The sequence below is a fragment of the Xylaria bambusicola genome, assembly GCF_022495145.1.
Source record: "Xylaria bambusicola strain CBS 139988 unplaced genomic scaffold F5B22scaffold_1, whole genome shotgun sequence".
Taxonomy (NCBI): Eukaryota; Fungi; Ascomycota; class Sordariomycetes; order Xylariales; family Xylariaceae; genus Xylaria; species Xylaria bambusicola.
In genome coordinates, this window is record NW_025953554.1 from 1,147,174 (window position 1) to 1,162,307 (window position 15,134).

The following is a 15,134-nucleotide window of genomic DNA, read 5'->3' on the forward strand; positions in this document are numbered from 1 at the left end:
CCTTCTACACTACAGCCACGCTATGCATCTCGTGCAGCCGCTTGCCGGGTTTCGAAGAGTTGACCCCTCATCCGGTCATCGATAATCCGCGCCAACTTGTCAGGGACTTGGCCGTAAACACCCCCCTGGCAGACCCTGAATTCAATCTTTGCTACGTACGCCGGTAGGTGCACTTGAATGCCTTGTGGCTGCAATGGATTGTGTGCAGCTTTCGCCATCAACTTCCCATCAATAGAGAAAGCTAGGTATTCTCGTCTCCGCGATCGCCAGTATACTTACTTTATAGTAGATCCGTATGGTCCTCTTTCACCCCTCGCTTCCATCCTATTCGTCTTAGGTATTTGGTTAAATCTAATCAACTGGGAGAGTCGTACTGGCCCAACACAACTAATCCCGTGGCAGGATATCTAACTTTGATGATTCCCGACTATGGACAACAGCAACCGCTTCGCTATGGTGCTCACAATCGATCGAAACAGATAACCCACAGATATCTACTTACACTACCGGTACTTACACATGTCAAGACATGAATTGAATCACAGGTCCCAAACTCGGGATCCAAGCTGTTCCAGGCTTACTACTGCACTACACCACTGCCCTATTCATAGAGTGGATGCAAATGCGTACTATGAGTCTACCATGAGATGGTGCACCGCTATTCACCTGTTTTGCCTCGAAATACGTAATATGTTGGTGAATCCGCAAGATTTTAGCAACAGTGTCAGCTTTCATCTTCACAACGGTGTGACCGGCAGTGATGACAGCGATGGGCGTCGAGCGTACCGCAAGACGGTTCCAGCTCCAAGGTCGTCAATACTGTGCGCTAATACCTAGTGCCCATAGCATGTTGTGGCAACAAACTCCAATTCTCAGCGAGGCAGTTTTGGTGAAGCTAACTACAGTACATGTAGGTGGTGGTGCGTTGAAGCCGTAGTAATGGAGGGTAGTATTGGTTATCTTGCCTGCATTTGATGCAGTACCCCAATGCACAGTCTATTCGCTGGCGTCCCTCGGTTGGGGCATTCCTTGGCTCTTGGTCTTGTTGCCCTGTCCACTGTCCCGGCTGGGCCCTTGACACGGTGATGAAGTCACTGCTCCGCCATACTATCTACTATGAGATGACACCAGTTGATCCTAGAGTACCATTGTTTCTGTACAACCCACGCTGCCTACCAGATGAAGTACTGTAGGTAGTGTGTTGCTGCTGTGCCTCCTCACGATAACAGATTTACCATCCCACTTGGCTATGAGTATGCCCGTATCACAGAGTGAACGTGCAACGTCTCGTTCGGTTGGATAAATAAATCTAGATCGCGGCTTGGGTATTATATGGCATGTACACCCCCAAGGAAAGAAACGAACGAACAAGTACGAAATGCAGAAGCAGATCCAGAAACAAGAATCGCTGACAGAAAACACTGTTTACCGTATGTCTTTTCTTCTCTTCAACTCAGGCTGAGCTGAGCCAAGGAATAATGGCAAGCCACATGCCGAAACTGTTTATAAGACCATGACATACCCTACTTACTTAATACGTACACTAGGTACGTGGATACAAGCGAAAGCATGATTATCCAAACCCACCGTGAATCTCGGTTGCGCGGTCAGGATGCCGGTTCGTCTGAATATGGACCAGCCGAGACTGGGAACGACGACGCACAACAACACTGCAAAGGTACCTACAACACAACATGTTGAAGCAAGCAAGCAAGCATTTGTGAGAGCCCACGGTGAAGAACAACACTCAGTTATTATTTGCTTATCATCGTTAGCAAAAAGAATGGAAACCCCGTTGAATTTCCTCGTAGATACAGCAGATCAGATCAGAAAACAACAAGATGCAGGAAATGAGGGGACATCCGGGACCAGGGACAACGTAATATTTCAATGTACCCCGCGTCCACGGAATGGGATGGTGGTGTTGCGCAAGTTTGGAAGTGCGTGAGTATGTGGTGCGTGCACCAGACCACCTAAGCCAACAGTTGTAGGTAGGTGGTCTCGATGCTACCGTACACACACATATCATCAGTGTCATCATCGGCATCCTCAGCATCATCCACCATCGGGCCACCGCTTGCGCAGCTAGAGACTTAGGTAGATACCTACCTGGCTTGCCTAGTATTATCATGTGTGCGGTGTGATGGGCACTGCACCGCAGCAGTTCGTTTAGCGTTGCCCGTTGTCGCCCACCGCCTATCTAACCCAGTCCACAATCCCAACGCTACCCTACTCGGCTTGAATACCCCGTCGGCTTTCTACGACGGGAAACCCTTCATACCTAGTCTAGTAAGTAAGCACCTATCCTAGACATGATGATGTAGGTAGGTACATTGTCTATAACTGTCTGCATTGGATAGAAGGGTGCAGAGTTGTTTTCTACTGTGTGTATACTACGTATGTAGATAGGTAGGTAGGTAGTAAACTATCCTCGGCCCTATTATATGGCTGTCTTTGCGCCAACCACATATCATACGAAGTACCTATTACGTTACTCCAAGCCTCGGGAATAGTGATCCGCGCATACATACATACATAGGTATATACATACTCATACATAATATCCAAACTCTCTCGCATATCCGTCAACGGTGGGTTGATTAATTGCTCACTATTATTATACCCTGAAGGTAGCATATGCAGTTACGAACTCCGGCATACGCTATGATCTCGCAGACATCACCCCACCGCAATGATGCTAGGTACTCCAAGTATATCTATATCTTAAGCATGGATTGATGATATAAGTATGGGTGTACCAAACCATGCAGTCTTTCGGTTTGGTTGATCCTAAAACTAAAATTGTATTTTTTAAAAAGAAAACATGGGGAAATGGGACTGGTAAAGTTGGCTATAAATACTCCCCTGGGTAACTGCTCTTTGCAGTTATGGTTACGGCAATTTCGGGCGCATGGACTCGCACGCACTTTTCACGATGACTTCCTTCGAAACAAAGCCTCGGACAAATATCTCTCGTAGCTATTACACCAGAAACCCTACCGAAACGCTGGTACGAAGTTCATCATCCGTCTCAGAAAGCATCGTCATAAACTTGACATGGCAAGCATGGGTTCACTGTTATCTAACAAGACATTACATGGTATAAGGTGCATGGCCGAAGCAATGGATTCCGTGTCTAAAATCTATAGTTGAATAACTAGGAGTAGTCAACTCATAAAGGGGTAGGTAGGTAAATAGAATTCAAGTAGATATATAATGATCTTCTATTCATTGAAGTAACTTCTTCCTGATATCGAAAGGGTATCAATGCTTCCCATCAAAGGAGCCATAAGCCCCTTTTTGAGCGTCGAGCCTCTAAGCTAGATGGTCCATAACGCTGTGACCGAACAAAATAGAAAGCATCGCGACGTTTCCCATAGGCCCAGAACCGCGCGGTCAACCACTAGTCTCCTTGGAGATGCACAAAGACAGACCTGTAAACCAAACAGACGCTCATGTCTCTTTCCTCTATATCTAGTGTCTTTCTTTCCTTCTCCTTCTCTATAACATAAGGGTATCAGATTCCACGATTAAAAACGACCAGTCCGCCCTCTCCCCCACGGCCATGGAACTCTTCCTCGAGACTCTCGGCACTGATCTTCTGGCGCTGTGGAAACGCCGCAAGAGCGAGCGGTAGCGCAATGTAGCTCATACCAAGGATTAGCCCCAAGTTCACAGGGAGGGTCATCCGGGGGTTACTGCGCAGCCACTGCGTGCGCTGGAGCCGAACGAGGATGAGCGGCGGCACGACCATGATAGGGGTACTATTGAGCACACGGCTCAGGGCTGTCTCGCCCACAGCCACCGTTGCCGCGCGGCGGCTCTTACCGAGAGACGCCACGTCGCTCTCTGCCCTACCCTCTGCCGCTAGCTTCTCCTTGTCGGCGGCAGACAGCACCGGGTACACGTCAATGCCGACGCGCATCTCTTCGCCGCGCATGAGCAGCACATTGAGAAAACCTGCCGACGCAACGGCGGCGAACGGCACGAGACGGCTCAGGATGAGTTTTGTCGAGGGCGTCACGCGCTTGAGGCGCGGCACGAGAGAGTTCAGGCCTACGGCCACCGAACATGAGGCGCCAACAGCAAGAAAGTACGATTGCGCGATCTTGGAGTACGAAAGTGGCGTGGACTTGTTGGCGTTCGCGTTGTTTATGGCGACATTGAGTGACTGATTCGTGATTTGCCAGAGGATGGTGCCGGTGTTCTGCGCGGCGCAATAAGGTTAGCTCACAGTCACGCGACGCAGTTTTTGACCTGCGTGCGGCGCAGATTGAAAAGCATTTGCGATCATAAGGGGAGCACGTACTGATAGACCTGGTGTAAGCATTCCTGCTGTGACGACCAAGTTCGAGAGGGCGAAGCACGACATGCGAAAGGGGAGCAAGACGGGCTTGCCGGTATCTGATCGCATCACATCCAATTAGCCAAGCCCAGCGCCGCAAACAAAGTTGTAGAGGAAGAAACGCGGATTAGTGGCCGTACCCGGATGTATCGTCGAGTCGACGATCTTCTTCGCCTTCCATAGCTCGGGTGTCATCTCCTTAATCTCGCCCTGCTTGTATTTCATAACCAGCGTTTTCGCATCTTCGAGGCCTCTCTTCCCAGCCAGGAGGGTTCTGCACGAAGCAAAAACAGGTCAGCAACGCATCTCAGCAAGTGACTTGGGGCGAAGATATGAAGTCGGTCGCAACGTCAAACCATTCACTTTTATCCTGGGCTACATTGACAGGAGGAAACTCACCTCGGATCAGTGATGCTGGCAGTATGGCGCACGCGACCCCAATACGTGCTCAAGTCATATTGCGAGTCGGGCAGCTCCCGATTGCCAGGGAGGGAGGCGGACATGGTCGGTTTGCGTCGAACTGCCCTCGCCGAGCACTCCCGCTGCTACTACTCTATGAGAACGGCTGGTATATCTTCACAGAGGCGCAGTAGGCTGTAGCGACGAGGATTCAGGCAAGGCTACGTGCAACCACGCAGCCGACTTACAATGCGAGGCTCGTCATTGGCGGTGAAAGATGTTTGTTGCAAAGACCGAGATCGGGGCCCTACCCACCAAGCCCTCAAGCCTGGCCCCCACTAACCGCCGCTACCCGTCCACTTCCTTCACAAACCCCTCGATCCGTTCGTCCACGGTAATTTGTAGATTCCTCAGCATGAGGGTCAGTTGTGCTGTGCGTTATACTCATCCGGTAGAAACTTGGTTAAATGGGGTTATCAGCACCGTAGCTATTTAATAGGGTTGTGTAAATTAATTCCATACTGCCCTGCCCCTTGCTGTCGTAGGTGTTACCTAACCGTGATCATTAGATGACATAAGCAATTAAAATATCTTCAACCCTCAAATGCTAATAACGACCCAAAAATATAATGTGAACAAAAGATTAACTCGACCTCGGCCGGACTCGAACCGACAATCTCTAGAGAATGATATAGAAACCGAAATCTAGCGCCCTAGCCATTAGGCCACGAGGCCGGTTGTTAAGCAGATTAGTGATGAACCGATGCTTAAAACGGTTACAGCTTTGTCATATATAGCAAAAAACATCGCCTTCTATGGAGAACGATTAGCAGATATTGAAGTCCTATGAATTCCCGCGATGTTCTTTAGAATGAAATATAGCTAGCTAGAATAGACTATGCTTGTTCTCATTCAATCACTTCAATGAAATAAGAATTGACAAACTGACGATCTCTGCGAGATTGCTTGGTAATAATCACCAAGTTTAATGACCATAATGCCCAATCCTGTATTGTTCAGTATATCATGATCTAATGATATTTGCTAGTTCATTAACTGTCTTATCCATTCTTCCGAGGTCTTGGTGATGTGTCGAGCGAGTGTCACGTAAGAACGACTGTTCTTACTCCGATAAGTGCTCAAAGCAAAATTCATATCAACTCAGAAGCTGTAATGCCGAAGGTTATATCGTTAGTGGTCTAGAGACATTCGCCTTAAGGTTATCTTTTCGAGACCGGAACTTTGGCTCCCGATTGAGCTTGTTGTCTTCCATGGCTTTACTCAGTTCTATTGGCCCCCTACCTGGCTGCACAATGGCTGAGATGGGTGATCATACTGGAATCGGTTGACGTATACTCTCTTTTCAAATTCACGATAGGCTCCTTCTCCTTCTTTTAAATAGTAGAAGGATCATTTATAATTTGAAGCTAAAGCCATACCTCGCGTATTGGACCTGTGTTTGATTATAGCATGTTCGCTCCTAGTTATCCTTTTACTATGAAGTTTTCAAATACAGGGTTTATGGAACATAGATAAGCATCTATAGACGGGGCTTCTTTAAGTATACTTAATGACGATAGTAATGCCTCGAGAAATTTTATGACATCTCTACCGAGGTTTTTCTAGACTTGAGAAGGATAATCGTTCTGCCGCTCCTCTTTTATGCAGATGGCATATGCGCAGCGGGTAACGTTCTATTTTGTTTTTAGAATCACATTCATAGTTTCAAATTCCGGTGAGCCAAGCGGCTTTGCCCTGTGTTTTGGCATTGCCAGGAATATATTCTTACATTGTCCGAGAGTTTCTTCAGTTCCAGCTACAATCAGGCGCCCTAAAGGTTGGCCGAGATCGATATTACCGCCAAACCGTGACGATTGCGCTTAAACAATAACAACTACCCCTATTGGATCACAATAGAAGTTTAGCTCATAGGACGAAGTACGTAATTCTTGATTCATAACATATAGATGTATTCAACAAGATCATAGATTTACGAAGTTGGCGGACGAAGTATAGCCTCTTTACCTGCTCACCCGCATCATGCTATACGTAGTCAATGGTCCTTGATTTAGTTAATAGCTAGCATAACAACGTCGGTCATGTAAATGATACTTTGACTTATGTCTAGCGCTCTTTAAACAGCTTTAGACTGAAGATATAGATATGACATATAGATTCAATATTACCTCGCCCCTCCCTCTTCTCTGCTCTCCGAATTCATCTCGAAGCTAGATCGATTTGGAAGCATTGGTGCGACAAGTCAACTCTAAACAGTTTATGTGCTCAATTGTTACAAGCTGAACTGCGACTTGGACCATAGAGCTCCTTGGTGACAGAGGGGGGGGGGGGGGGGTGGAGTCAAAGCCTCCAGCATCGGTCTAGCCCTTGAGCCAAACTAGTTACACTGACAATGCTATTATCTTCATTCTACAAGTGGACAAGAATAAGGGAACAGCAATTTCATATCTGGTAAATGAATCATGTATAAGAGATATTGGATGTATGAGCCAATGACCTAAGGAGTCGGCAAGTGAGCGTAGCTATATCTAGCATCAGGCAGGGTTCACTTCTTTACAAGTATTACTCAATGAAAAAAAGCTAATTCAGACGTTGGGTGTCGGTTGATGTGTTTGAATGTCTAGTATTCAGAAGTGGATATCACATAACTATATACATAGAAAGTTGAAGAGTTTCGTGAGCTTCATAACCTAAGGGATGCGGCCAACCAAGTTGTCTCCGAAGGTCCAGCCCTTTGACCCGTCCCAGTTAATAGACCACGTCATCAAGCCCTTGAGCTGTCCGTTGTAGTGATCCCAGGCCTGTCCGACCAATTCAGGGGTCATGTAACCGCCACCCGCACCTTGTTGGGCAGGCAGACCGGGGACCTGCATGTCGTAAGGAATCTTGATCGTGGTGCCCTGAATGGTCAAGCCCGAGTTCAGGCAGTCTGTTTGGGCTACGAAGCCCTCGACGGAGCCGGCGGGGTAGGAGTCGCCCGAGCAGCCGTACATCTCGCCGTTGTAGTATTGCATGTTCAGCCACCACAAGCGACCGCTGTCGACGTACTTCTTGATGATAGGCAAGTAGGATCCCCAGATAGATCCGTATGTCACGCTGCCACCGGTAACGTATGCAGTTTCGGGTGCCATAGTTAACCCAAAGTTGTCTGGCATCTCTGCAAGAACACCATCGATGATGCGGATGAGGTTCTCCTGGGAGGTCGACAGAGAGTTGATGTCGCCGCTTCCGCTCAGACCGGACTCGATGTCAATGTCGATGCCGTCGAAGTTGTATTCCTTCAAGATCGGGACGATGGTCGAGATAAATTTATCGGCAACATTGCTTGACGACAGGTCGATGGCGGCCGTGGCACCTCCTATAGACAGTAGAATAGTGGCGCCGGCAGCCTTGGCTTCACACATCTCGGCCGGGCTGGCAACCTTGACTCCAGTGTCTATGCCGTCTGCCCATAGTGCAGTACCGTCTGGGAGGATGACGGGGAAGGCGGCTTGTATGACGTTGTATCCGTGCTCTGCAATATCAGGGTTTCCAATCGGCGTCCAGCCGAGTCCGGGGTGAACACCGTTGGCTGCTCCATCCCAGTTCTCCCAGTATCCTTGAAGAACCTTGCCTGCTGGCTTGCCCTTAGTCTCGCAAGTGTCCTGGGCCAGTGCCGGTACGGCGCCGAAGAGCGTAGATACCACGGCTGGCAGCATGACCAGACCTGCGTTGCGTAGGCGTGTCATTGTTAAAGGAGTGGCTAATGAGGCTTTTCAAATAGACTATTGATACTTAAGGAATGACGAAGGTGGTAGAGCGCCTTTGATGACTCCATGCCGAAGATGGACGCGAAGCACGTACTTATAGATTGTACAGGTCAAGTTACCTTGCCCAATGTCTCACCTTCCTGCCACACATGGAATTGGCAAGTTGTTAGGTGGTATGCACCTATTGGGCAGGTGAGGGCTCACATGGCGCTGCCATCAAATGTCTAAGTGTGGCCGACATGTCATATGTTGGCGGTACTCGATAGGGGTGCAACGTAGCATGATTTTTGATGTCTTTGCCAGGAATAGCCAAGCGGGAGCGTAATCCTCATGACTGGACGAGGTTGTATGAATCCATCGCGGTCTGAGAGTGAGGGCCCCGCGTAAGACATGTTTTACTTAAGCAGAGTTTCTGGAAATATGGCAGCAGTACTCAAGAATAGCAGTTGTCGCATGGACTACATCGCCTGGCAAGGCATGTGACATTGACACGAAACATCGCCATTGATTAGCTGGGATCTACTACCTACCTACTCCAGGTAGTTGACCCAATCCTGGTCAGCCCCCTGGCCAAAGTAGGCAGTTGACATCGGGTTAGCGGGTGCTAAACTGTGATCGCCAAGACCGATCTGCAAGACTGACAATGCTTTGTTTTGTCTTGGTCAGTACTTGAGTGAAAGTGTAATGTTTCAATAATTACAGCCTTTTCAACACGTGTGCTATGCTGCCTCTCCGTATATATTATTGTTAGACTGCGGAGAGTGGCCAAGGTACCAGTTTCAAACCGGATGAGATCTAAACTACGAAAGGAATCAGTCCTATCACTAAAATAGTTACGCTACTTAGCATATGATAGTCAGGGGCACCTTACTTAGTGCACTATCTACTAGATCTACTATTGTATGTATACCGATCTGGAGAAGCAAACACCCTGCCTCGCCTGCCAGAAGATGACTGCCGTACGGCGGCGGACCCCAACGCCTTACGCGCTTCGATCCCGGAGGGGTGGGACGGTAAGCGCTCTGAGTCGTCACCTACAGGGGTCTTATCAAGCGATTACAGAATAGCTCCGAATAGCCAGAGTGATATCAAAAGCAACACAAGGCCGCAACGTTCCCTGGACCCTACGCAACTACAAGAGCTGATATACTGAAAACGACCCTACGTCGTCCAACACTGGGTCAGTCTTATCTTTAGCTCTTGAAAAGGCTTAGAAGCTTAAGTCGTGACACCAAATACGCCTTTGTCATTAGACTTTCTCTTAATAGAAAGCCATTAGCATGGTCTTTCTGAAGTTTGCTATACTTGAGCTTGAATAGATAGAACCGTCCGTGGTGTGTGCTATTTGTTGAGATGACTTCCTCTGAAGACCAGAATACTTCTACTCGGGCTCATACCCGTTCAAAGTATACCGCGTAACCTAATAGCCGGCTTCTTGAAACTTAGAGAGTGTTAGTGTTCACGCATATAGTTCAGTGTTTGGGGAAAATAGAGTTGATAAGTAAGACCTCATGAAATGTAGTAGTATATAGTCGAAGCCGTGTCAACTGGGCCACTCAAAGTGCAGCGATGGGCTGCCGGGAATAAGCATGCTAAAGAATGTTTCAATTGAGTGAAGTGTAGCTGCTGGAATTGGGATAGTCGAAGGCCAAGTAAGTCGCATATGCGATTACATGGGACATCCTATCTAGATCATAACAGAAGAGGTCCTACTTAATAGCTAAAACATCAGGAACATGAGTGGGTTTTCTAGATCGGGGAATCCCGAGTCATGCACTATTTATTTAATAATCCTTAACTCAATACGCTCTGATGGAGGGAGGAGTCTGCTTGGGCATGTAAATGTGCTAGGGCGACTTGAAAAGTTGTTCCGTGCTGACGCGGGAAGAGCCGAGAGCCAGAAATATATACGATGAGCAGTTCCTTGGTCATCTAATCTTGGCCATAAACAGGCTGACCTGTTTTCCAAGGGTGCGAGTCAATCTCAATGCACATGGGCCGGGATACTGGTAGGGCTGACATACAGTCGGTAACTAGTATTGAGCGGAAGGAATGTGGCGCATGCGAAATTTAAGGAGGATGCACCACTTTGAGCAAGACAGGCGTTCAACGCCCACTACTCTAACAATGGCAAAGCCATAAATCAAACAAGCAGGTGCGGACTTCGCGATAATCCCATGAGGATTATGCTCAGTTTGATATCTGGATCTTTAGGACTAGATATTATGAAAATAGAACTAGGCAGGATCTCCTGTCTCGGTATTAACTCGAACGCATGTTCCACCTAGATAGGCTTCATATGTTAGATTCTTATTCTTTCCATATCGTGAAGTGACCTCAAGTTCAAGTTGTCCTTTAGCCACTTAGAAAAGAGGGATTAAATAATAGGAGTTTCCGGTTGCTTATTCGATGCCAGTGTTTAGAGTAGATCAAAAGATAAGTCATGGCGTGTCTGTCGCGTTAACTTTAAGTGTGTCCTCCGTATTCACTATGCTAATGTGAAACGAAGGACTATAAAGAAGGGACTGGAGAAAGGGGTGACTGCGCCACATTTTGTGATACCAGCCACCACACAAGTTTGGTGGAACGACTTCCTAGGAAGTCGCTTGACTCAACTGTGGTCACCTAAAATATGCTGAGTGAACATAAGTGCTCATACTTATGTGCATGTTCAGGGCCAGAACTACTTCGTACACATAATATGAAATAGGGATAGAACGGATGGGTATCAGGGAGCTCGCCTTAAGCGGCTGTGACTGATTGGTTGTAAGTGACAAACATGAAGAGTACAGCATGCATGCCTGAACAGTGAATTATAAAATAATGTAGTGTCAAAATACCATAAGGTGAGTGTAGATGCTCAGAGTCTTGACCTTATAACGTCTTTCTATCTTCTGGATAGCGTACCAGTTTAGTACTACACTCCTATTCTGTTCTGTGACACGTAGTGACCTAAGACTAGGTAATATTTGCTTCTAGAGCACTGACAGGATAGTGAAATCTTTAATAACAAGAAATTATATATCATCCATAAGTCTCATCCAGCTGTCAAATACCCGGCTTTATGATGCAGCTGATATACGCACAGCAGGATGACGAACGATGAGTACTTTCTCCTTAGAACGTTAATGTTGTATATTTCACGATACTGTGACTAATGGATGGAAGTCGGTGCTAAATCAACTCTTTCAAAAAATTCCAATATTCATTATCCTAGAGTTTAGTATCTCATATGTTATAGTGACATCGAGGCGGAACTCTATGATTGGATTAGCAAATTTAACGCGGATCTTCCTCGAGGACCTAGTGTTTTTACATCCATCGACCTCATGCCATCGACATTCATTACTCCCACAGGGCGCTTCTAGTAGTTTATATATATATAGCTGGATGTAGTTTGATACGGCAGAGGAGAACTGATACTGTTAGTTCTCATCAGGATCGACGGCATTTGGTATATCGCACTTGGGATATAAATCACGCCTAAGCGGCAGCCTGATTGGCTCAGCTTAACAGCAGCGGGAAGCTTGAGGCACTTAGCTTATTAATTGCTCCTTGATGAATAGAATTGCATTATATGCATGCCAATTATTGAACAGCAACTTCATTGGTTTTATGAAAGTTAATATTATAACCCTAGATAATATGAGTATAGCCTGAGGATGAGCCGTAAATTTAGCTGGCTTGTGAGTTAAAACAATCATATTTGTAGACTTGTAATCATTGATCTATGTATTTCTGCAGCACCGCTGATTAGTCATTCTTGGTCTTTATAGTTTTCATTATTCTGCAATACGTAAGCAGATCGCTCCGGAGGTCTACTAGGGGACGCCAACGCCATTGCAAGGAACTGAGCAAAAACAGCAGTTTGAGAAGATTTATATCATTTTCATTACATTATCTGAGGCTGCTAAAAGTGTTTCTTTTACACGTGGACCCCTCCATTTGGCTACAAGCGTGCCTAGTTTCTATACAAGTTCATACGATCTATAAGTCGTAATATTCCTCCCTCCATTACAACCCTCATCCAGTCTGCCAACGTTTTCGACTTTGCACTTTACGATGTGTAGCTGCAGCTATTGGCTCCCTCCTCGATCTTCACAGCGCGGGCTGAGAGACCCAAACAGTCGGAGTTGCCGCCGGGGTTAATGACACCAGCATCGACCCAGATGCTCCAGGCACCGTCAATGCTGTTGGGGCACGCAAGGAACCCAGCGCCGTTGAATGATAGGTCACCGTACTCATCAATGGAGAAGGTAGTGCGCTCGCTGTTGCGGGGGCCTGGTTGAGCACCAGTCGTGTAACCAAGCTTGCCCTGGCCCATGCCGGAGCGGTCAACGAAAAGCTGCTGGGGAGTAGCGCTCCTGGCAAAGAGGTAGAGACCACCGTCTTCTGAAAGAGTGAAAGTCGCGTAGTCTGGATCGGTATGCTTCTCGCCGTCGTCGCAGGTGGCGTTCTGAGAAGGCAAGTAGAGGAAGAGAGAGCTTAGAGCAGCCTGAAACTGGCCGAAGTGAATAGGGCTAGCGGAGCGCAGAGACATAAGGCCAAAGGGCTCATTGGGGCCGATCGTAGGCGAAGGGCTTGGCGTGTTGCTGGGTGTGGTGCTGTATTCAGGGTATGAAGAGGCTGTGGGCGAAGGCTTGCAGCGGGATGCCATGGCAGCACCGGCGAGGAACGCGAACGATAGAGCGTTTGAGAGCATTTTGGCGTTGATTGTGAGAATTTCTTCTGTTGTCTGAAGTTTGTTGGTATTGAGGCTAGATGCGAGTTGCTGTAAAGGCTGGAAGCTATAGTATGTAGCTGTTATAGATACAATGCGAGTAGAAAGCTGGACGAAATTTTCCACGGGAATTCCTCAAGTTAAATACACATAAGCTACTAGTCAATCAAAGTTGAGCCGCGAAAGGCTGGGTCTCAACGTGGAGAGCGGAGACCAGGTTGATTGACATCATACGTAGGTAGACACTAGCAAATACGAAGAGTGTGAAGCGCGTGTTGAGGGTCTGGAAGAGCGGCATCGGTAGTTGTGAGATGCATCGTGTATTGCCCAAAGTGGCAGTTATGTCCAGCTGAGCTATGGTATTCGGGTAAATGAAGACCTAACTACGGAGTAGTATCTGGCTAGTATTCCGTTGCGCCTCGTATTGTCCCCAGCTGAGCTAATTGCGCCCAGGCCGTGGCGGAATCTAAATGGTTCGCCACTATTCAAACAACTAGTTTTGGTGCGCTCTGTAGAACGATCTGGGCTTAAACTGACGACAGATATCTTTAGAGCGTCTCTACCTATGGGTAGGAGGCAGCCGAATCTTCATTGTCACATTATACCTACTTACAGATACTGTAAGTACAAGTCTTCCCGGTCACGCCGATCCAAGATGGTAAGCATCCGGCATCTGTCCGGCTTCATGAATTCCCAGCAAAACACGTGCAACGCTTTGCATCATGATAGTAGCACTAGTCTCAGCTGGGTTAGTGATGCCGGCTCGGCGGACTGAGGCTCAGGGGTGGCCGCCGATCCAAATCCTTCGATACGAACAACATGGGATGATCAATTATGTAAGAGTGCGGAACAGACCTCTTTTCCTGAACCCTGCGGCAGTGCTACGGCCAGGACATGCGGAAGGGTCAGATCAGGATACACTTGAGAAAGGTATTCATCATGGACTATCTCCCGATTTTTGAGCCACTACCTCCTCGTATTATGCGATCCGCTGCCTACTGAGTATATGGGGTTCTCTGTTACATAAGTAGTGCTTCAAGGATTACTATAAGTAGAGTCTGCACCCTGCTCTACTGAATACTCGGCTAATGTATGTAATAACAGGAATGGTGATATTTCTAGGTGGGCATGTTCAAGATCTCGAGATCAAAGCGTCACGCTACACAATGGCTTCCAGCGGCTGGCTGTAGTATGTCGGCATAGCCGGACAGACCCGAACCGAGGCCTAACGCGTGAGCACCGACAGATATCGTAAAATAGATTCGTGTCGACAGCTGAGGCAGAAACGCCATTGTGATGGAGGCCAGGCATGTTGCAGTACTCACTGCGACACAGGAGCTGCTGTCTACGTACTCTCTACTTCATTCAAAGTGTACTATCCTAGGCCCACCAGATGAATTGACCGAAGAAGCACAATTATGAGACGAAGATGGGCGCTGAATTGACGCAATAGACCTTTTACATGTTGCAGTGTGCACTACTATAGGATCAGAGTGTCATGGGGGGACGCTAAATAAGGCCGACAACACATCACATACATACTGTAGTATAGGAGGTATAGAACACATCACGAGGATTACCATGTAAATGGTATCAAGCAATTGTAACCGTGCTCCATATTCTCTACAAACTCAGACTACTCTTGAAGCGATCCGTGCCCTTCACGTATTCTCAGACCTACGGCCGACTGCGGATTCAATAAGCGCCACCCATCCAGCTCCAAGTACGTATGTTATTGTGCGCTGAAATGACCGAACTTTGGCACTTGGCATAACCCGCTATATTGATAGCGCCATGGACAGCTGAACTCACTGTATTTATAGCGTTTAGCCATTACAAGATACCTCAGAAAGCAGTATATTTATAGGGGGCTTAGTGGTTGTCTCCCCCCCAATAAACGCAG

At 47.4% G+C, this 15,134-nt stretch overlaps 3 protein-coding genes and 1 non-coding gene across 4 annotated transcripts; all 4 read right to left on the reverse strand.

Moving 5' to 3' along the window:
• Positions 1 to 3,512: 3,512 nt before the first annotated feature.
• On the reverse strand, positions 3,513 to 5,135 carry F5B22DRAFT_15297 (sideroflexin-5). The gene is made up of 4 exons (XM_047969161.1): positions 4,745 to 5,135; positions 4,486 to 4,619; positions 4,310 to 4,404; positions 3,513 to 4,207 (listed from the first exon to the last, which is right to left on the reverse strand). Exons 1-4 carry the CDS (start codon positions 4,846 to 4,848, stop codon positions 3,518 to 3,520), a joined length of 1,023 nt encoding a protein of 340 aa, XP_047836392.1. The 5' UTR covers positions 4,849 to 5,135; the 3' UTR covers positions 3,513 to 3,517.
• A 258-nt stretch (positions 5,136 to 5,393) lies between these two features.
• On the reverse strand, positions 5,394 to 5,479 carry F5B22DRAFT_t10. Its single transcript has one exon. It is a non-coding gene; the product is annotated as a tRNA-Arg (tRNA).
• A 1,890-nt stretch (positions 5,480 to 7,369) lies between these two features.
• F5B22DRAFT_583246 (37 kDa chitinase) lies at positions 7,370 to 9,059 on the reverse strand. The gene has a single exon (XM_047973348.1). The coding sequence runs from the start codon at positions 8,488 to 8,490 to the stop codon at positions 7,453 to 7,455; it is 1,038 nt and encodes a 345-aa protein (XP_047836393.1). The 5' UTR covers positions 8,491 to 9,059; the 3' UTR covers positions 7,370 to 7,452.
• Positions 9,060 to 12,539: 3,480 nt separating this feature from the next.
• F5B22DRAFT_15385 (uncharacterized protein) lies at positions 12,540 to 13,583 on the reverse strand. Its single transcript, XM_047969170.1, has one exon. It carries the CDS (start codon positions 13,211 to 13,213, stop codon positions 12,569 to 12,571), a length of 645 nt encoding a protein of 214 aa, XP_047836394.1. The 5' UTR covers positions 13,214 to 13,583; the 3' UTR covers positions 12,540 to 12,568.
• Positions 13,584 to 15,134: the final 1,551 nt, after the last annotated feature.

Coding starts and splice junctions, on each gene's coding strand:
- F5B22DRAFT_15297 (XM_047969161.1), bottom strand. CDS start 4,848: ATGTCCGCCTCCCTCCCTGGCAATCGGGAGCTGCCCGACTCGCAATAT. Junction 4,405..4,485: donor CGACTCGACGATACATCCGG/GTACGGCCACTA, acceptor TGATGCGATCAG/ATACCGGCAAGCCCGTCTTG. Junction 4,208..4,309: donor TGCTTACACCAGGTCTATCA/GTACGTGCTCCC, acceptor TGCGCCGCGCAG/AACACCGGCACCATCCTCTG.
- F5B22DRAFT_583246 (XM_047973348.1), bottom strand. CDS start 8,490: ATGACACGCCTACGCAACGCAGGTCTGGTCATGCTGCCAGCCGTGGTA.
- F5B22DRAFT_15385 (XM_047969170.1), bottom strand. CDS start 13,213: ATGCTCTCAAACGCTCTATCGTTCGCGTTCCTCGCCGGTGCTGCCATG.